This window comes from Triticum urartu, chromosome 3 (genome assembly GCF_003073215.2).
Source record: "Triticum urartu cultivar G1812 chromosome 3, Tu2.1, whole genome shotgun sequence".
In the NCBI taxonomy this organism is placed as follows: domain Eukaryota; kingdom Viridiplantae; phylum Streptophyta; class Magnoliopsida; order Poales; family Poaceae; genus Triticum; species Triticum urartu.
In genome coordinates, this window is record NC_053024.1 from 440048820 (window position 1) to 440070072 (window position 21253).

Here is a 21253-nt window from a genome sequence, read left to right on the forward strand (position 1 = left end):
TCTCATTTTGTCTCTTCAACTGTAATAAAGCTTTGTATGCAGACCGAACAGAGAAATTTCCCAATTTATCATGCTTCTAGGCCCAGATGTCCTCCGGCATATGCCCCACATGAACTCTATATATCGCCTCTGTATCAGGTGGCAGAAAATTTGCCTCAATTTTCACTCTATCCCAATCACCATTCTCCTGATCAATGAGCTCTTCCACCAGATTGACATCATCATGCACACAATGTTTTTTTTTTGAAACGATCATGCACACAATGTTGTGTGCATTGCAGTGCTAAAAAAAACTCGGACTCTTCAGACACTTGCAAGCCAAAAACTCCTTGGCCACGGAGGTCCCAAAGTCCCTTCACCCGCACGCACCATCCAAAGTCCAAAACACCCCACCCCAACCTCGCGCAGTCTGATCCGATCCTATCGGCCGGAGTGAGGCAGATTTAAATGATTTTCTAAAATATCCCTACCGCAGACGGGCCCCACTCGCCCCCTCCGCCTGGTCTTTAAATGCGCTGGCAAAGTTGCTCACTCCGTTCTCTCTCCTTCCCGTGCCACCACAGCCGCCGCCTCCCCCACCAACCTGCCCCGACCCGCTCCCGACCTCCGAGGCAAGCAGCGCCTCCGCCATGGCGTTCGAGAAGATCAAGGTCACCAACCCCATCGTCGAGATGGACGGTCAGATCCCCCTTCCACTCCACTCCCACTCCCCGGCAGATCTATCTCCGCCGTTCCCTTGCCGATATAAACGATGTCTTGCTGAATTTTGTATTCTGGTCGGGGTGATGCCAGGAGATCTGAGAGATGTATAGCCGTCGTTCTGCCCCTCCTTTTTTTCAATATCTTAACTGTTGGGTTCAGGTGTCTCTGATGTCTGATCTATTATCTCCGTACTTGGATCGCCGCCGTGGTGTCGGAGATCGGATTTAGAACGTAGATGGCGAGATAACTGCACATGCATGACACCTTGGGTACGATCACGATTGTCTGTTGACAATCGGAAGGTGCAGGGTTGGGCGTACTATGCCTGACGTATAACTGCTGGATCTCGTTTCTGAAATCTATTTTCAGAAACTGTAAGTTTTTGAGATACGATTGCTGGCGCTTTCGGTCCAATCGTAGCCAGTGCTTCATGCCTGCATCGCATGTTGCATTGGGTTGCTCTTTTTTTTTGGAAAGAAAATGATGTCGAACTTTCAGTTTAAGCAATAAATTTGTTCAGAAAATAATACTAATATTTTGTAGTTCTTTTTCATCTTATATGTAATCAATTGATTTGTTGGTCCACTGTCGTGCTGATGTCTTGTTTCTTTAACCTATAGGCGATGAGATGACCAGAGTATTCTGGCAGTCTATCAAGGACAAGGTAATCAATAAGCAACAGCTCTGACAAATCTGATCCGCTTGGGCCATTCTGTGTGTGTGGTTCTTGTTTTCCATATGCTGCCAGGCTGATTATTTCTTTGTTTCAGCTTATCTTCCCATTTTTGGACTTGGACATTAAGTACTTTGACTTGGGAGTTCTACACCGCGATGCAACTGATGACAAGGTTACAGTGGAGGCTGCAGAGGCTACTCTCAAGTAAGAAGTTTTGAATAATCTGAGTTTGTGCTGATGTTATGCTTGTGTTCAAGTAAAAATATGATTGCTGTGATCACACCATTACAAGCGTTTTATGTAGCCTATAATTTGTTTGTCCTGTTTTCTAATCATTAGTAGTTCTGTTGTGGTATATTTCCCAACGAATTTTGAGTACTATGGTTGATGTTCTTAATTATTCAAATATTATTAACAGTGAGGCAGATACCTTTTCACTACTCTTGTTGATTAGTTGTATCATTTTCATATCTTTGAAACTAGCTAGTTTTGTCAGAAGGATTTGACCATATATAACTTTAGCATATTCTTATGACTTTGTTGTTCTATAGTGCTGTTCTAATCCAATATTATTTTCAGGTACAATGTGGCTATTAAATGTGCAACTATTACTCCGGGTATATTTCACTCAAGCTTATGCAGCTCAATTATTTGTTCTTCGTATTGTTGAAGCACTAGCACTATTTGATGATATTTTCTCTCTAATATCTGGTTACTTCACCATGACAGATGAAGATCGGGTTAAGGAGTTCAACCTAAAACAAATGTGGAGGAGCCCAAATGGCACAATTAGGAACATTATAAACGGCAAGCTCCTGCTGTATTTCAATATAATGGACATATTAGGTTTTCGCTAAAAAAATGGACGTAGTTAGATTGTTGACATTTCTCTTTACACTTGTTACCTGCAGGCACCGTGTTCAGAGAGCCAATTATATGCAAGAATGTCCCAAAGCTTGTTCCAGGTAAGGAGGATTAAAGCTACTACTCCCTCCGATTCATATTACCTGCCCCTGCTTTAGTACAACTTTGTACTACTAAAGCAGTAACAAATAATATGGATCGGAGTGAGTGCATACTTTTTTTTCTAACGTGAACACACATTTTGGAATGCAAAATTTCCTTGCTAAACTGTTTCTTTGGTGTAATCAGGATGGACTAAGCCCATCTGCATTGGAAGGCATGCTTTCGGTGATCAGTACAGAGCAACTGATGCCGTTCTCAAGGGACCTGGCAAACTCAGACTAGTTTTCGGTACGGTTGCATAACCACTCCACTTACAATTAAGCATGAAAGAATGAAGTCTTTGTAGTTCTATATTTTCACGTATGATTGTATTGTTTGTTTGGAGAACTGGTGCTAGCAAACGCTGATATTCTTTGCCTTTTTGTTTCTTTGGTCTACTGGCAGAGGGAAAAGACGAGACGGTTGACCTTGAGGTTTTTAACTTCACTGGTGCTGGAGGAGTCGCCATGGCTATGTACAACACAGATGAGGTACTGCTATGCCTGGACTGGTTTCTGCAGTTACAAACAATATTTGCATTTTGGAGTAAAATCCTGACATCTAATTAATTAATTATTGTGTACAGTCAATTCGAGGTTTTGCTGAAGCTTCTATGGCAATCGCTTATGAGAAGAAATGGCCATTGTACCTTAGCACAAAAAACACAATCCTTAAGAAATATGATGGCAGGTAGTTCATAGCTACACTTAAATATTAGTTAAAGCCTATTCCGAGACAATTAGATCAGGCTAAATATACTTTTATTGTGTAGGTTCAAGGACATTTTCCAGGAGATCTATGAAGCTGGCTGGAAATCCAAATATGAGGCTGCTGGAATATGGTGCGTTTTGAATCATTCTTGCTTCGAGCTCTTTTGTAATCTTTTGTCAAAGTATGTCATGAGTTGCTTTTTGGTAGGTATGAACATCGTCTCATTGATGACATGGTTGCCTATGCACTTAAGAGCGAAGGAGGCTATGTTTGGGCTTGCAAGAACTATGACGGAGATGTGCAGAGTGATTTCTTAGCTCAAGGTCACAACACTGTAACTTTTGAGTCTCTGCATAAAATATTCAGAAAATTTATCTTTTGTCCCGTGCTCAATAACCAATGCTGAAGTGTATGTGCAGGTTTTGGTTCTTTGGGCTTGATGACGTCAGTATTGGTATGTATTTTCTCATTACTAATGTTCTTGAATCTTGACTAAATCTTGGGTGTTATCTCTTAGTGTGAAAAGCCTTTACTTTGGTCATATCCATGTCGGTACTTCTACATATATATTGAGAATATTTGTTAGGTTGTGCTAATTCCTTTTGATATTTATAGATGTGCCCTGATGGTAAAACCATCGAAGCTGAAGCTGCCCATGGCACAGTTACCCGCCATTTCCGTGTTCACCAGAAAGGTGGTGAAACCAGCACAAACAGCATTGCTTCAATCTTTGCTTGGACAAGAGGACTTGCACACAGGTACACCTATTACTTCTATATCTCTACCGGTGCAAGTGTGCAACCCTTTGTGATAACCATGTATACGAGGGTAATTTCCTCTTTGTTCAGCTATACTGTATCAGTGACAGCAAACCTTTTTCTGGTGTGACCAAAATAGTAATTAAGACAAGTATATTGGTCCCTATAATTATTACTCTAGTGGACTTTGCTTTTTAGCTGATTCTCCCATGTCCACACTGCAGGGCAAAGCTAGACGAGAATGCTAGACTTCTTGAATTTGCACAGAAACTTGAGGAAGCGTGCGTCGGAACTGTGGAGTCTGGGAAGATGACCAAGGACCTTGCACTCCTTGTTCATGGATCCTCAAAGTATGTTATGCTGCTCAGCTTTCCCTCTACTGTATTCATAATTGATAATCTGATATCTCATTGTGCTATTTCGTTTTCAGAGTTACAAGAGGCGATTACCTGAACACTGAAGAGTTCATTGACGCAGTTGCTGCTGAGCTCAAATCAAGACTGTGAAAGACCTCTCCCTCTTCAATGCTTGAATAGTCATTACTCATCGATTCAAGTCATTTTGGTTATGTCGCCATTATCTGTCATGCTTTCATCCTGAACAGAACGAGCTTTTACTGCACAATCGCATATTATTGTCAAAAATGCAATCGATTCTGTAGATGCTGATGTTATCTAAGTGGGGCTCACAATAAAGGACATATAGAACCGTTATTCCCATCTGATGATTGTGTCATGTCTAACCAGCAGCTTTTACATTTGAATGGAGATGCTTATAGTTTGCTCGTTTAATTTGCTTGGTAGTTTGCCCCTTTTTTAGGAGAGCAGGAAAAATCCTGCTACTTACTAGTAGAAAACAGTTCTGGCTGCCAGCGTTTCTTTTAAACAAGTCGAGTTTGAAACCAATTTTGCTAAGTCTCAGTCGATTGAGACATTGACTTTTCTCAGTCGATGCTATATTTGTTTGATCTTGTGCATCCGTGCAAAATTATATTTTTAGTTTTTTTATATACTACTTCCTCCGTTGGGGAATGCCTGTTGGTTCCTGGGGACATCTGTCCCTTGAATCTCGCCATTCATTACTCTCCCGACCCCCCCCCCCCCCCCCCCCCCCCCCCCCCCTCTGCTATCAGTATTTTGAGGACGAAATCATTGTTCTGATCTTGTCAACATTTATAGTCACAAACTGAACTTGACGTGAAAGTATTTTGCCCACAGTCAGTCCGAACTCGCTGTTTTCGCTGATCTTGCATTTCTGAACTGGATTAAGTAACGCGCACGGGCCGCGCGGGCCTAACCCAGCCCACTTGCAGTCCCAGTCCCGGTCGGGCAGTTCCTTCAGGGACGAACTGGCGGCCGCCCCCTCCCTCTTCTTCACCAAATCTCCCCCAGATCTGCTATTTTGATCATCAAAACGAGTAGATCGGAGCATCCCCGAGTTGCTTGAGATATTCTCTTCCCAATCCTTCATTTATTTTCAGTCAAGATTGGCTATTGTAGATGCATTTTTTCAAACATGGTGGAACCCTAAGATGAGTTATTAGTGATTTGTTTGATGAATATTTTGGTTACATTATGTTTAGAAAGAAGACGTATACTCCTTGTGTTGAAGTATTCTTAGTTAACTTGTTTAGTATTGGATTTAGAGAGAGACCATTTTTTGGATTAGGTTGAACCTATTATTTGTTAATAATTAGTTGTGATAGATTCTTTATAATAAAATAGGTTGAAAAGAATTGGTGTTGGTAATGTCGTTCGTGATTTGTATCTTTGGGATAATTTGTAGTAGTTCTCACACGATTTTGTATATGATGTGGTCATAATTTTAAGCATATATCATAACAAATCCATTGACCTTATTTTGTAAGATGTTTGAGCCGGATAAATATCCCGGCCTTGATGATTATTACGAGGAGAAGCATTGTGTTGTGCTAGTGGAAAGAGGGGAGGTAATTATGTATCTACATTGTTGATTCTCGTATTGTGAGTAGTTTAGAGAAGTATATAAATTGTGTGTGTGCTTTTTGTAGGTTTCTCCAGTACTTCGTTTGAGAGGCCATAACCCACGCGAGTCCCTGAAGTATGACCGTCGCTACGAGCTTTATTTTAGAAGAATGGATCTTCTCCGGTTTGTGCTCAACTTTAAAGGAACACCACCATGCATGGCTGAACTCGACAGCCATTACCGCCCTTACGGACCGTTGGAGGCCGGAGACGCACTCTTTTCACCTTGCTCTTGTTGAGATGACCGTCACTTTGGAGGATATTGCGATGATCTCCGGTCTTCCGATCGAGGGCAGGGCTCTTACCGGGAAGGTGAGGTCTGAGGGGTGGCGACAAAGGGTTGCAGGTTTGGTTGGTGTTGAACCTCCCCCGTGGATTCATGAAACAAAGAAGGATCCTAGGCCATCTGGTGTTTTGTTCTCTTGGCTACAAGAACATTTTTATGAGTGCCCAGAGAATGCCAGTCCGGCTGTTGTGGAGAGGTACGCCAGGGCTTACTTATGGAATCTTTTGACCCAAGTGGTGTTTCCTGACGGCAGGGAAGACACAGCCTCATGGATGTTCTTGGACCCTCTTCGTAATTGGGATGTTAAGTGGAGTTGGGGGTCGGCGGCACTACCTGAAAGTGCGTTATATCGACTAGAGGGGGGGGGGTGAATAGGCGATTTTTATGAAAGTCTTCAAAACGTGGAAGTTATGAAGACAAACGATAGAAATAAATCTATTACCATGCAGCGCAAGGTAGACTACACTAGGCAAGCCATAGTCAAGTATTCAATGAAGTGAAAGCACAATGACTTAATAGCAGCAATGTAGTAAGGATCAGGTAGGAAGATATTATGAAGCCATACAGAACATGCAGTCACTCAGTGAAGAAAAAAGATAGTGCAAACATACAATGACTTCACAAGGAGCAACAGTAAGTAAAGGGAAGGGAAGATGAAACCAGTGACTCGTTGAAGACAATGATTTGTTGGACCAGTTCCAGTTGCTGTGACAACTGTACGTCTGGTTGAGGCGGCTAGGTATTTAAACCTTAGGACACACAGTCCCGGACACCCAGTCCTGAACACGCAGCTCAGGACACCCAGTCCTCACCGTATTCCCCTTGAGCTAAGGTCACACAGACCTCGCCCAATCACTCTGGTAAGTCTTCAAGGTAGACTCCCAAACCTTCACAGACTTCGTTCACCGGCAATCCACAATGTCTCTTGGATGCTCAGAACGTGACGCCTGACCGGCTGGAGGATGCACAGTCCTCAAGTGTAATAAGTCTTCAGATCACACAGACAAGAAGACTTAAGTGATGCCCAATTCTCTCTGGCTCTGGGTGGTTAGGGCTTTATCCTCGCAAGGAATTCTCTCTCAAAGGCTTCGAGGTGGGTTGCTCTCAAATGATAAAAGCCGTACTCTTAATCTGAGCAGCCAACCGTTTATGGTTGTGGGGGGTGGGCTATTTATAGCCACTTGGCAACCCGACCTGATTTGTCCGAAATGACCCTGGGTCACTAAGGAACTGACACGTGTTCCAACGGTCAGATTTCAAACTCACACGCCAACTTTACTTGGGCTACAAGCAAAGCTGACTTGTCCGACTCTGGACAAGATTCGCTCTCATAGTCTTCACTCGAAGACATAGGTTTTTTGGTTAGGCATCACTTCAGTCAGTCTGACTGGTTCTCTTGGACCCCACTTAACAGTACGGTGGTTCCTATGACTCAACACAAAAGAAAAAAAACTACGAAAGATCTAAGTCTTCGAGCTCCATAGGCTTCATGTGGTGTCTTCTCTTGTCGTAGTCTTCAATGTGAATATCTTCATATACCACCTTTGACTTCAATGTCTTCATACATTTTTAGGGGTCATCTCTGGTAGGAAAACTGAATCAACGAGGGACTTCTACCTGTGTTATCCTGCAATTCTCACAAACACATTAGTCCCTCAACTAGGTTTGTCGTCAATACTCCAAAACCAACTAGGGGTGGCACTAGATGCACTTACAATCTCCCCCTTTTTGGTGATTGATGACAAACTAGTTGAAGTTTTCAACGGGGAATATAATCTGTGAAATTGTAAAGGATAAGGAATTGTCTTCATAAGTTGCAAGGGCTCCCCCTGAAGATGTGCATATAGGTAATTTGCTTTTGGAATGCAAATGCACATGGCAGGTTGTACTTGTGGAGATCCACTTCAACTTATGATGACAATCCACTATGCATGTGAAAATATATGAAGATAATGACATGCATAATGGAAAATGGACGTCTGCAGAATGATCTAAGTGCGGAATTTATCGTCGCACATGCGGAATTTATCATCGCAAAACAAAGTGGCAGATAAGTAGCAGACGACCATCGAGTTTAAGTGTTACAACTCAAAGAACCAAATGTAGAAAAACGAGAGTTGTAAGCACGAAGCAAAATATAAAGCACCCACCCATATGGACCTGCTTGAAGACTATCAACCTCATATGCTTCTCCCCCTTTTGTCAGTAAGGACCAAAAAGGTTTGAAGACATAGAGCATCTACTCGTTCCCATGCGGAGTAGGTGAAGTAGCAGGGTCGTTGGTAGTGTTTGGCGGTGCCGAAGAGCTTGGAGCAGAGTTGACGCGTGCTGAAGGAGGTGGTGGTGAAGTAGCATCATCTTCATCCTCGATAACTCTAGCAGTCACTGTTGCAGCAGATGAAGAGAACTCAGAGTCTTCAAGGGGTGGACTTCCTAGCAGCACAGCTCTTCGAGGAGGTGTGGAGTCAAACTTGAATCGCTCAGTGAAGCCATCCTCTTGGAGATCATCTTCAGAACACATCATCGTTAGCCCTTTCCATGTACGGCGACAGGTTTCATGGGCAACGAAAGCATTCTTGGTGGCAAGATTGCGAATGCGATTAACTTCCACCAAGAGGCTTTTCATCTGACGCTTTAGCCAGTCATGATGCCTATCCTGTTTCTGATGAAGAGCCACAAGAAGCTCTCGGTCGTTGAGAACACGAGTGCACTTCTTGGGTCTTGGGGCAGTTGTACTATCAGTGGCTTCAGTAGACGCAGGGTGTGGTGCACGTGTAGTGCCAGCCAAAGGATACACCCGAGTGACTGCTTCAACTCCTTCAATGTTCTGTGAGAAACTCTGATGCTCTGCATTCTGAAGACTTAGAGGTTCCTTTGCAGGCTCAGGATAGATGGCTTCAGTAGAGATATCCACATCAGGCAGAAAATTTTTATGATTGCGAGCAGATGGTTGATATGAGATATCGAAGTGAAGTTTAATTAGCCGCATTACCCATGGGGCGTAGAACTTCAAGCCAAACAGATCAGAGCCCGATGCAGCAAGTTGGCGGATGAATAAGTCCTATGCATTGAAGCATTTTCCATGAAGAATATAGAAGACCAAAGTCTTCATTGCACCCTCAAGCTTGGCATTTGGAGAGTGCCCTTTGATGGGCCAGAGAGTTCGCCTGATGATGTGATAGATGGTTCGTGGCAGATACTCAAGGTCTTCAACGAAGAACTCTGTTGGATAAGCAGCATCTTGGGGCAATGGCTTCATCATGCTGAGCATCTGACTCATATCAGGTTCCGGCCTCTTAAAGATGCTCTCAATAGCTTCACTATGCAGCTGACAGCCATGCTCGTAGAGATCGCCAGGAGTGGGCAAACCAGTGAGCTCAATGATGTCAAATGCATTGGCTTCGTGATGAACATTTCCGGTCATCCACTCCAGGACCCAAGTCTTCGGATCTCTGTTGTACCCGCGGATGTGAAGTGTGGCATAGAATTGGAGCAGCAGCTCTTCATTCCAATGCTCTTGGTCAGTAACGAACGACAGTAGTCCAACTTCCTTGAAGCAATCCAAAGCTTCTTCCAGACAGGGCAGACCAGCTATGGCTTCAATGTCAAGGCGCTTGTGTGGGAAGATGCGACCTTGGTTGTAAAGAATGCATGAGTAATAGCTTCACTGAGGATAGCTCCAGAACCGGTCAGATGATATCCTTTCCCTTGAGTAGGGGTTCCTGGAGCTATCGAAGAATGTGTTGTCTGCCCTGGAGCCATTGATATTGAAGGAGCCAGGTGCTGATGCAGGACCTGGGAACCTTGGCAATCTTGGGATTGGCTTCTGTACCTGAGGCCTGTGCTCAACATGATAGTCGAACTGTGGACCGGCAGCAGACTCGGGAACAGAAGTGACGGGATCAGTGGCTTCGTTGTCTTCTTCTTCCGTTGGGGAGGGCTCCACATTAGCTTCATTGATGGTTGTGGCAGCCTCCAGATTTTCAGCATCCACTTGACGAGCTGAGGGTCGGTCATAAGCACGTTCTCCTTGAGAACTGCTTCTTGGTGGGATACGGGAGTGGGAACTTGTGGGACTTCTTCTTCCGCGGCTGATGCAGCCGGATTGTCTTCAGCAGAGACTTGAGGCCTTGGACCTTTGCGAAGCCTGCGCAATGCGGGCGACGCCTGTGGAGTTGGAGTGGGCTGGGCCTCAAAGTCTTCTTCCTCTTGTGGGCGATCCGCCCATGAAGCATCCTGTGCAATTGGCGTCAGTGGACGACCAATGCTGATGAGTTTGCTGTTCTGAGGAAGGACTGCACCATCTTCTACATTGTCATGTTGACCAATGTCTTCAGCAGCGATGGGATCAGCTACTGGAAAGTCTTCAGCTTCATGAGCCTCTGTGGAAGCAGGCTCATGGATGGTCAGTTGGCGTTCAGCTTCAGGATAGACCAAAGAAATGGGTTCAACTATTAAGGGCTCTGTGGAAGCAGCCCGATCTTTCTTGGTCTTCCTCTTCTTATTGTAGGGGGCAGTTGGAGAGGCTTCAGAATGTTTCCTCTTCCTGGCTTCAGCCTCAGCGGTCCTTGTCTTCTTGAGCTCTGAAGCTGTTGACCGGCCTTTTGGCTTCAAGCCAGTCAGTCTAGTTGGGAAGACAATCGGAACTGCTTCCTGCCGTGGTGCGTCAGGTTCAGCCGTAGCAGGCTTCTTCTTTTTCTTTGCGGCCATCCTGGGGTCGATGCCAGGACGCCCAAAGGCCTTGCGCTTCTCAGCCTCATTGTAGGCTTGCACACATCTGTCAGCCAGAGTCTTCATGCGCTCACACGAACCCTGAGCTTCTGCACGTTTCTTTACAAAGGCTTCCTTGAGCTCGTGCATCATACTCTTGAAGTTCTTCACTTCTTGCACGCTGAGCTTGGCCATATGCTTCTTGAACTGAGCATTTTCATAGTCAATCTTTTGCTTCAGTTCAACAATGCGCTGGGCAATAGCGAGTTCTGAAGCAATGGCGCCTTGGAGGGCGACACTGAGGCCTATTGGTAGCTGCAGATCTTCAATGAAGTTGTGGATGATGGTCACATCAAAGAGAGGCAGATCATTGAAGATTTCTGCTTCTTCTTTGCTCTTGATGAGTTGCTCAAGAGCGTCATCTGCTAGATCTTCATCACTTGACAGATCAATGTCGTCATTGCGCAGAATGGCAGCAGCGGTTAGCTCTTGTCCGGTGTGAGGCAGAGGCATCTTGACTTTCTGGGGCTTGGAGATGCGAGATAAGTCTTCGGACTGCACACTGTCTTCAGGAGGTGCAGTTGCCAGTGGCTTCTCCCTTGAGATTTTTGGTGAGGGGGCAGGCTTTGAAGCTTTAGGCTTCTTCATCTTCTTTGTCTTTGGTGCTGCAGGAGCTTCTTCTGATTCAGCGTCAACTGCAGGCTCATTCACTGCAGTCCCTTGAACTAAGATGCGGGTGATGAGGCCTTCAAGGTTGTAGAAAGGACCGATGACATTGGGTTCTGCATCTCGTGTGCCATCTGCCCTTGGTGCTGAGGGACCAGGGTTGAAGTCTAACCCCAAAGTCTTCTTGTTCTGATTCGCTGAGTTCTGGGCAAACTGGAAGTTGCGCTTGAACAGATTGTCGTCACGACACCATAGTAGTGACGATGGGTGTGCATCAGCAGGCCGTGGCCCACGGACCATGCAGGGATAGAAGCCTTGTTCAATGGCTTCATCTCTAGACCTGGGCAGAAGATTCTTGTATAGGATGTCTCCCCACGGTCTATTGATGGCGTTTTTCTCAGCATATTCCTGGGTTACAAATCGGTATTTGAACCATTGTTTTGCCCAATATCTTCGAATCCATTGGATTCGGGTCTTCCGATGATTGTAATCCTCTTCAGGATCTGTCTTGTACAGTTCTGAGAGTTCACCTGGCAGATCTCTGGATGTTTCTCCATGACGCTTTCTGCCACCCTTCCTTGCTGCTTTCTCTGAAGCCATAAACTTTAACTTGAAAGGCTTCAACACGTTCAAAGGCTTCAAAGGTTTTCGCTTGCTGGACCAACAGGAACTGGCTTCGGGAGAATTAATGTGATGCTGTAAGAATTCTGCAAATGAATGCAGACTATGAGAATCAAAGGATTCTCCCACGAACATGTACCTGTGACAGCATTAAGGTGCGAGGGAAGGGGAAGAGGTCATATGCATTCTCAGAAGATTTTGAAGATAAATCAGTTTACAAGACATTGACCTCTAGTGCCACCCCTAGTTGGTTTTGGAGTATTGACGACAAACCTAGTTGAGGGACTAATGTGTTTGTGAGAATTGCAGGATAACACAGGTAGAAGTCCCTCATTGATTCAGTTTTCCTACCAGAGATGACCCCTAAAAATGTATGAAGACATTGAAGTCAAAGGTGGTATATGAAGATATTCACATTGAAGACTATGACAAGAGAAGACACCACATGAAGCCTATGGAGCTCGAAGACTTAGATCTTTCGTAGTTCTTTTTCTTTTGTGTTGAGTCATAGGAACCACCGTACTGTTAAGTGGGGTCCAAGAGAACCAGTCAGAATGACTGAAGTGATGCCTAACCAAAACCTATGTCTTCGAGTGAAGACTATGAGAGCGAATCTTGTCCAGAGTCGGACAAGTCAGCTTTGCTTGTAGCCCAAGTAAAGTTGCCGTGTGAGTTTGAAATCTGACCGTTGGAACACGTGTCAGTTCCTTAGTGACCCAGGGTCATTTCGGACAAATCAGGTCGGGTTGCCAAGTGGCTATAAATAGCCCACCCCCCACAACCATAAACGGTTGGCTGCTCAGATTAAGAGTACGGCTTTTGTCGTTTGAGAGCAACCCACCTCGAAGCCTTTGAGAGAGAATTCCTTGCGAGGATAAAGCCCTAACCACCCAGAGCCAAAGAGAATTGGGCATCACTTAAGTCTTCTTGTCTGTGTGATCTGAAGACTTATTACACTTGAGGACTGTGCATCCTCCAGCCGGTTAGGCGTCGCGTTCTGAGCATCCAAGAGACATTGTGGATTGCCGGTGAACGAAGTCTGTGAAGGTTTGGGAGTCTACCTTGAAGACTTACCAGAGTGATTGGGCGAGGTCTGTGTGACCTTAGCTCAAGGGGAATACGGTGAGGACTGGGTGTCCTGAGCTGCGTGTTCAGGACTGGGTGTCCGGGACTGTGTGTCCTAAGGTTTAAATACCTAGCCGCCCTAACCAGACGTACAGTTGTCACAGCAACTGGAACTGGTCCAACAAATCATTGTCTTCAACGAGTCACTGGTTTCATCTTCCCTTCCCTTTACTTACTGTTGCTCCTTGTGAAGTCATTGTATGTTTGCACTATCTTTTGTCTTCACTGAGTGACTGCATGCTCTGTATGGCTTCATAATATCTTCCTACCTGATCCTTACTACATTGCTGCTATTAAGTCATTGTGCTTTCACTTCATTGAACACTTGACTATGGCTTGCCTAGTGTAGTCTACCTTCCGCTGCATGGTAATAGGTTTATTTCTATCGTTTGTCTTCATAACTTCCACGTTTTGAAGACTTTCATAAAAATCGCCTATTCACCCCCCTCTAGTCGATATAACGCACTTTCAAAGAACGATTTCAATGTGCTTTGTCTTCGAGTGCTGAACTGGGTTGTTGGCAATCTTGATGGCGCTTTCGTTGTTGCAGTAGAGTGGCACTTGCTTCAGATGAATGCCATAGTCTTTGAGTGTTTGCTTCATCCACAGAAGCTGAGCGCAGCAAGATCCAGTAGCAATGTATTCAGATTCAGCAGTGGAGAGAGATACACAGTTCTGCTTCTTTGAAGACCAACATACAAGTGATCGTCCCAGAAAATGACATGTGCCTGATGTAGACTTGCGATCCACCTTGTCACTAGCATAATCAGCATCCGAGAATCCAACCAGATAAAACTCTGAGCCCTTTGGATACCATAATCCTAATGATGGGGTGTAAGCCAAATATCGAAGAATTCGCTTCATAGCTAAGTGATGCGATTCCTTTGGTGCCGCTTGGAATCGAGCACACATGCAAACACTAAGCATAATATCTGGCCTAGATGCACATAGATAAATTAAAGAACCAATCATGGAGCGGTATACCTTTTGATCGAACTCTTTACCATTGTCGTCGGGACCCAGATGATGTTTGGCTGGCATTGGAGTCGTGAAGCCTTTGCAGTCTTGCATCCCAAATTTCTTCATGCATTCTTTGAGTTACTTCTCTTGAGATATGAAGATGCCGTTGCGTTGCTGACGTATTTGAAGACCAAGGAAGACTTCAGCTCACCCATCATGGACATTTGATATTGCTCTTGCATCATATATCCAAACTCTTCACTCAATTTCTGATTGGTTGCAGCGAAGATAATGTCATCCATATATATTTGGCACACAAACAGTTCACCATCATATGTCTTCGTGAAGAGAGTGGGGTCGAGGGAACCAGGTTTGAAGCCTTTGCTCTTCAGGAAGTCTTTGAGTGTGTCATACCAAGCCCGAGGGGCTTGTTTGAGGCCATACAGTGCCTTGTTGAGCTTGTACACCATGTCAGGATGTTTTGGATCTTCAAAGCCAGGCGGTTGTGCAACATACACTTCTTCTTCAATCTTGCCATTGAGAAAAGCGCTCTTCACATCCATTTGATACAGAAGAATGTTATGATGATTTGCATAGGCCAGCAGTATGCATATGGCTTCAAGTCTAGCACAGGAGCAAATGTTTCATCGAAGTCAATCCCTTCAACTTGAGTGTACCCTTGAGCAACGAGACGAGCTTTGTTTCTGACAACTTGACCATGCTCATCTTGCTTGTTGCGATATATCCATTTGGTGCCTATCATATTGTGCTTGCGAGGATCAGGACACTTAACCAGTTCCCATACATTATTCAGCTCAAAACTGTTGAAGCTCTTCTTGCATAGCTTGAATCCATTCAGGTTCCATGAAGCCTTCTTCAACTTTCTTGGGTTCAGATATTGAGACGAATGCGAAGTGCCCACAGAAATTTGCTAGCTGTGTTGCCCTTGAACGAGTGAGTGGACCTGGTGCATTGATGCTATCAATTATTCTCTCAATCTGTACTTCATTTGCAACACGAGGATGTACAGGACGAAGATTTTGCTCTTGCTGATCATTGTCATCGTTAGAAGGATTGTCTTTAGGCTGAGCATTGTCTTCAGTTTGATCAGGTGCGGAGATGATAAGTTCCTCTTCCGGCTGAGATTCAGATGATATGATTTCTCCAGTTCCCATATGTTTGATTGATTCACTGGATGGAACTTCATCTAGCACGTTTGGCAGGTGCTCTCTTTGTGAGCCGTTAGTCTCATCGAACCGCACATCCACTGTTTCAACCACTTTATAGTGAAAAAGGTTGAAGACTCTGTAGGAGTGCGAATCCTTTCCATATCCAAGCATAAAACCTTCATGTGCTTTTGGTGCAAATTTTGAAGTGTGATGTGGATCCTTGATCCAGCACCTGGCACCAAATACTCTGAAGTAACTGACATTTGGCTTCTTGCCAGTAAGGAGCTCATAGGATGTCTTGTTGAGAAGCTTGTGAAGATAAACACGGTTGATGATATGGCATGCAGTATCAATGGCTTCAGGCCAGAACTTTCTTGGAGTCTTGTATTCATCAAGCATCGTCCGGGCCATCTCAATAAGTGTTCTGTTCTTGCGTTCCACGACGCCATTCTGCTGCGGTGTGTACGGAGCTGAGAATTCATGTGTAATGCCCAAAGTATCAAGATAAGTGTCTAGACCAGTGTTCTTGAATTCAGTGCCATTGTCACTTCTGATGTGCTTGATCTTGACGCCATAGTTGTTCATGGCTCGATTGGCGAAGCGTCTGAAGACATCCTGCACTTCAGTCTTGTAGAGGATTATATGCACCCAAGTATATCTTGAATAATCATCAACAATGACAAAGCCATAGAGACAAGCAGTAGTAGTAAGAGTTGAGTAATGAGTGGGACCAAAAAGGTCCATGTGGAGCAGTTCGAAGGGTTGAGTCGTTGTCATGATTGTCTTCGAGGGATGCTTGGCCCTCGTCATCTTTCCTGCTTCACAGCTGCATAAGTGATCCTTCTTGAACTTGACGCCCTCGATGCCTATGACATGCTTCTTCCTTGCAAGGGTGTGGAGGTTCCTCATGCCAGCATGCCCTAGCCTCCGATGCCAGAGCCAACATTCAGAAGCTTTTGCTAGAAGACATACAGCAAGTTGTGGTCCTGCTGAGAAATCTACCACGTACAAATCATCTTTCCGATACCCTTCGAACACTAGAGACTTGTCATATTCCATTAGAACAAGGCAACGATATTTTCCAAACATCACAATCATGTTTAAATTGCAAAGCATTGAGACAGACATTAAGTTGAAACCAAGGGATTCAACAAGCATGACTTTATCCATGTGTTGATCCATTGAGATTGCAACTCTACCTAGACCCAATACCTTGCTTTTACCAGTGTCAGCAAATGTGATGTGACTTTTGTCAGATGGACGTAAGGTTGAGTCCATGAGAAGGCTTCGCTTGCCAGTCATGTGATTAGCACAGCCACTATGAATAATCCATTCTGAAGTAGCTGGTGTCGTACCCTACAGTGCAGTTAGGGGGATAGGCTTCACGAAGAGAATTGTGAAGCATAAACATTTGACGAGCAAGTGGATTATGAAAGCTTAGATCGAAGGTTAGGACTGATAGGGCAAGTAGCAAGCGACTCAGGAACAAAATACATAATAAGACCATTTGGGCATTTGATCTTGCGCCCTACAAGATGTTTAAGGTCCCCAGCAATAGCTTCAGACGATTTTGGTTTTCGGCTGGAGACCTTTCCCTGCAAAAGAGAGTTAAGCTTTCTTAGCCACCCACATCTTCAAGGGTGGCTTAGAAGCAATGAGTCTAAGTGCAGCATCTGAGAACTTTGGCTTTAGAGCCCTAGCAAAAAGTCTTGCAGGTGGACAATAGTACTCATAAGAATAAGCAGAGTAGTTCTTGGTCTTATGAACATGGCGGTTTGATGAAACGCGCTCATATTCATAGGCCTGAGTAAGGTTTCCCTGCAAAACATTTGCGTTAGTGCGACTCAGGTGAGTCCTCTGTCTGTATGAAGCCTTTGGACCGTATGAAGCCTGTGGTCTGGGGTTTGTCTTCTTCATGTGTGGTGTCATGACGACATTCACAGGAAGATTCTCCAAACATCTTTTCGGCACCCAGACTTTCTTCATAGGCGGCCCATTCCTGCAGTTAGTACCAATATACCTGGCAAACACTTCATCATTCTGATTCTTAAACAGTTTGTAGTTTGCATCAAAGGATTCATCAATAAAAATGGGATTAGCACAAGTGAAGCCAGATAGGGTGGATGGATTCGCTGAAGGTTCCTTTGCAGCAACCCATGTGGTTTTGGGGTACTACTCAGGTTTCTAGTAAGAGCCATCAGCATTCATTTTCCTTTTGAAACCAACACCCTCTTTCCTAGGGTTTCGGTTCAGGATCTGCCTTTTGAGAACATCACATAGTGTCTGATGCCCTTTGAGACTTTTGAACATCCTTGTTTCAAGCAATGTCTTCAACCTAGCATTCTCATCAGCAATAGCAGTGGCATCCTCAGTAGAGGGGTTAGTTACCACATCAACAGTTGAAGATAATGCAACAGTAGCAGCAGTAGAACATTTAGCAACAGGAGTAGCGTTATCACGCTCAATGCATTTAAGACATGGTGGTTCAAATCCTTCCTGAGCTGAACTGATCTGTTCGGCGCAAAGTGACTCGTTTTCCTTTTGAAGATCTTCATGAGCCGCTCTCAATTTCTCAAGATCTTGCTTCCTTTGAGAGTTCTTCATGAGTTGTTGAGAGCGTTTCATGACGACTTTCAAAGTCCTCATACTTAATATGAAGATTTTTATGTCTTCAATTAAGGACTGAGATCGAGTCATTTCAGCGTCCGGCAGGTCATCGCTTTTGTCTAACAGTTTTTGAATATGTTCCATAGCTTTCTGTTGTTTTCTGCATGCAATCTTTGAGGTACTTCTCTTGAGATATGAAGATGTCGTTGCGTTGCTAACGTATTTGAAGACCAAGGAAGAACTTCAGCTCACCCATCATGGACATTTGATATTGCTCTTGCATCATATATCCAAACTCTTCACTCAATTTCTGATTGGTGCAGCCGAAGATAATGTCATCCATATATATTTGGCACACAAACAGTTCACCATCATATGTCTTCGTGAAGAGAGTGGGGTCGAGGGAACCAGGTTTGAAGCCTTTGCTCTTCAGGAAGTCTTTGAGTGTGTCATACCAAGCCCGAGGGGCTTGTTTGAGGCCATACAGTGCCTTGTTGAGCTTGTACACCATGTCAGGATGTTTTGGATCTTCAAAGCCAGGCGGTTGTGCAACATACACTTCTTCTTCAATCTTGCCATTGAGAAAAGCGCTCTTCACATCCATTTGATACAGAAGAATGTTATGATGATTTGCATAGGCCAGCAGTATGCATATGGGTTCAAGTGTAGACACAGGAGCAAATGTTTCATCGAAGTCAATCCCTTCAACTTGAGTGTACCCTTGAGCAACGAGATGAGCTTTGTTTCTGACAACTTGACCATGCTCATCTTGCTTGTTGCGATATATCCATTTGGTTCCTATTATATTGTGCTTGCGAGGATTAGGACGCTTAACCAGTTCCCATACATTATTCAACTCAAACTGTTGAAGCTCTTCTTGCATAGCTTGAATCCATTCAGGTTCCATGAAGGCTTCTTCAACTTTCTTGGGTTCAGATATTGAGACGAATGCGAAGTGCCCACAGAAATTTGCTAGCTGTGTTGCCCTCGAACGAGTGAGTGGACCTGGTGCACTAATGCTATCAATTATTCTCTCAATCTGTACTTCATTTGCAACACGAGGATGTACAGGACGAAGATTTTGCTCTTGCTGATCATTGTCATCGTTAGAAGGATTGTCTTCATGCTGAGCATTGTCTTCAGTTTGATCAGGTGCGGAGATGATAAGTTCCTCTTCAGGCTGAGATTCAGATGGTATGATTTCTCCAGTTCCCATAAGTTTGATTGATTCACTGGATGGAACTTCATCTAGCACTTTTGGCAGGTGCTCTCTTTGTGAGCCGTTAGTCTCATCGAACCGCACACCCACTATTTCAACCACTTTACAGTGAAAAAGGTTGAAGACTCTGTAGGAGTGCGAATCCTTTCCATATCCAAGCATAAAACCTTCATGTGCTTTTGGTGCAAAATTTGAAGTGTGATGTGGATCCTTGATCCAGCACCTGGCACCAAATACTCTGAAGTAACTGACATTTGGCTTCTTGCCAGCAAGGACCTCATAGGATGTCTTGTTGAGAAGCTTGTGAAGATAAACACGGTTGATGATATGGCATGCAGTATCAATGGCTTCAGGCCAGAACTTTCTTGGAGTCTTGTATTCATCAAGCATCGTCCAGGCCATCTCAATAAGTGTTCTGTTCTTGCGTTCCACGACGCCATTCTGCTGCGGTGTGTACGGAGCTGAGAATTCATGTGTAATGCCCAAAGTATCAAGATAAGTGTCTAGACCAGTGTTCTTGAATTTAGTGCCATTGTCACTTCTGATGTGCTTGATCTTGACGCCATAGTTGTTCATGGTTCGATTGGCGAAGCGTCTGAAGACATCCTGCACTTCAGTCTTGTAGAGGATTATATGCACCCAAGTATATCTTGAATAATCATCAACAATGACAAAGCCATAGAGACAAGCAGTAGTAGTAAGAGTTGAGTAATGAGTGGGACCAAAAAGGTCCATGTGGAGTAGTTCGAAGGTTTGAGTCGTTGTCATGATTGTCTTCGAGGGATGCTTGGCCCTCGTCATCTTTCCTGCTTCACAGGCACCGCATAAGTGATCCTTCTTGAACTTGACGCCCTCGATGCCTATGACATGCTTCTTCCTTGCAAGGGTGTGGAGGTTCCTCATGCCAGCATGCCCTAGCCTCCGATGCCAGAGCCAACATTCAGAAGCTTTTGCTAGAAGACATATGGCAAGTTGTGGTCCTGCTGAGAAATCTACCACGTACAAATCATCTTTCCGATACCCTTCAAACACTAGAGACTTGTCGGATTCCATTAGAACAAGGCAACGATATTTTCCAAACATCACAATCATGTTTAAATCGCAAAGCATTGAGACAGACATTAAGTTGAAACCAAGGGATTCAACAAGCATGACTTTATCCATGTGTTGATCCTTTAAGATTGCAACTCTACCTAGATCCAATACCTTGCTTTTACCAGTGTCAGCAAATGTGATGTGACTTTTGTCAGATGGACGTAAGGTTGAGTCCATGAGAAGGCTTCGCTTGCCAGTCATGTGATTAGTACACCCACTATCAATAATCCATTCTGAAGCAGCTGGTGTCGTACCCTACAGTGCAGTTAGGGGGATAGGCTTCACGAAGAGAATTGTGAAGCATAAACATTTGACGAGCAAGTGGATTATGAAAGCTTAGATCAAGGTTAGGACTGATAGGGCAAGTAGCAAGCGACTCAGGAACAAAATACATAATAAGACCATTTGGGCATTTGATCTTGCGCCCTACAAGATGTTTAAGGTCCCCAGCAAGAGCTTCAGACAATTTTGGTTTTCAGCTGGAGACCTTTCCCTGCAAAAGAGAGTTAAGCTTTCTTAGCTACCCACATCTTCAAGGGTGGCTTAGAAGTAATGAGTCTAAGTGCAGCATCTGAGAACTTTGGCTTTAGAGCCCCAGCAAAAAGTCTTGCAGGTGGACAATAGTACTCATAAGAATAAGCAGAGTAGTTCTTGGTCTTATGAACATGGCGGTTTGATGAAACGCGCTCATATTCATAGGCCTGAGTAAGGTTTCCCTGCAAAAAATTTGCGTTAGTGCGACTCAGGTGAGTCCTCTGTCTGTATGAAACCTTTGGACCGTATGAAGCCTGTGGTCTGGGGTTTGTCTTCTTCATGTGTGGTGTCATGACGACATTCACAGGAAGATTCTCCAAACATCTTTTCAGCACCCAGACTTTCTTCATAGGCGGCCCATCCCTACAGTTAGTACCAATATACCTGGCAAACACTTCACCATTCT

General features: G+C 44.3%; 1 protein-coding gene and 1 long non-coding RNA gene across 2 annotated transcripts; both read left to right on the forward strand.

Annotated features, from left to right (window-relative positions):
- Positions 1 to 511: 511 nt before the first annotated feature.
- Positions 512 to 4573, forward strand: LOC125544252 (cytosolic isocitrate dehydrogenase [NADP]). Its single transcript, XM_048707870.1, has 15 exons — positions 512 to 678; positions 1323 to 1366; positions 1473 to 1582; positions 1958 to 1995; positions 2108 to 2185; positions 2290 to 2343; positions 2531 to 2632; positions 2789 to 2874; positions 2970 to 3073; positions 3156 to 3224; positions 3302 to 3417; positions 3514 to 3548; positions 3710 to 3852; positions 4077 to 4202; positions 4283 to 4573. The coding sequence occupies exons 1-15, from the start codon at positions 630 to 632 to the stop codon at positions 4356 to 4358; spliced, it is 1230 nt and encodes a 409-aa protein (XP_048563827.1). The 5' UTR covers positions 512 to 629; the 3' UTR covers positions 4359 to 4573.
- Positions 4574 to 5159: 586 nt separating this feature from the next.
- LOC125544254 lies at positions 5160 to 6393 on the forward strand. The gene is made up of 2 exons (XR_007299351.1): positions 5160 to 5800; positions 5882 to 6393. It is a non-coding gene; the product is annotated as an uncharacterized LOC125544254 (long non-coding RNA).
- The last annotated feature ends 14860 nt before the right edge of the window (positions 6394 to 21253 follow it).

What these genes read in the sequence shown, in the direction of transcription:
- LOC125544252 (XM_048707870.1), top strand. Translation starts at nt 630, where the DNA reads ATGGCGTTCGAGAAGATCAAGGTCACCAACCCCATCGTCGAGATGGAC. An exon ending in GGCAGTCTATCAAGGACAAG is followed by an intron (nt 1,367 to 1,472) that starts GTAATCAATAAG and finishes TCTTTGTTTCAG; the next exon opens with CTTATCTTCCCATTTTTGGA. An exon ending in TATGAGGCTGCTGGAATATG is followed by an intron (nt 3,225 to 3,301) that starts GTGCGTTTTGAA and finishes GCTTTTTGGTAG; the next exon opens with GTATGAACATCGTCTCATTG.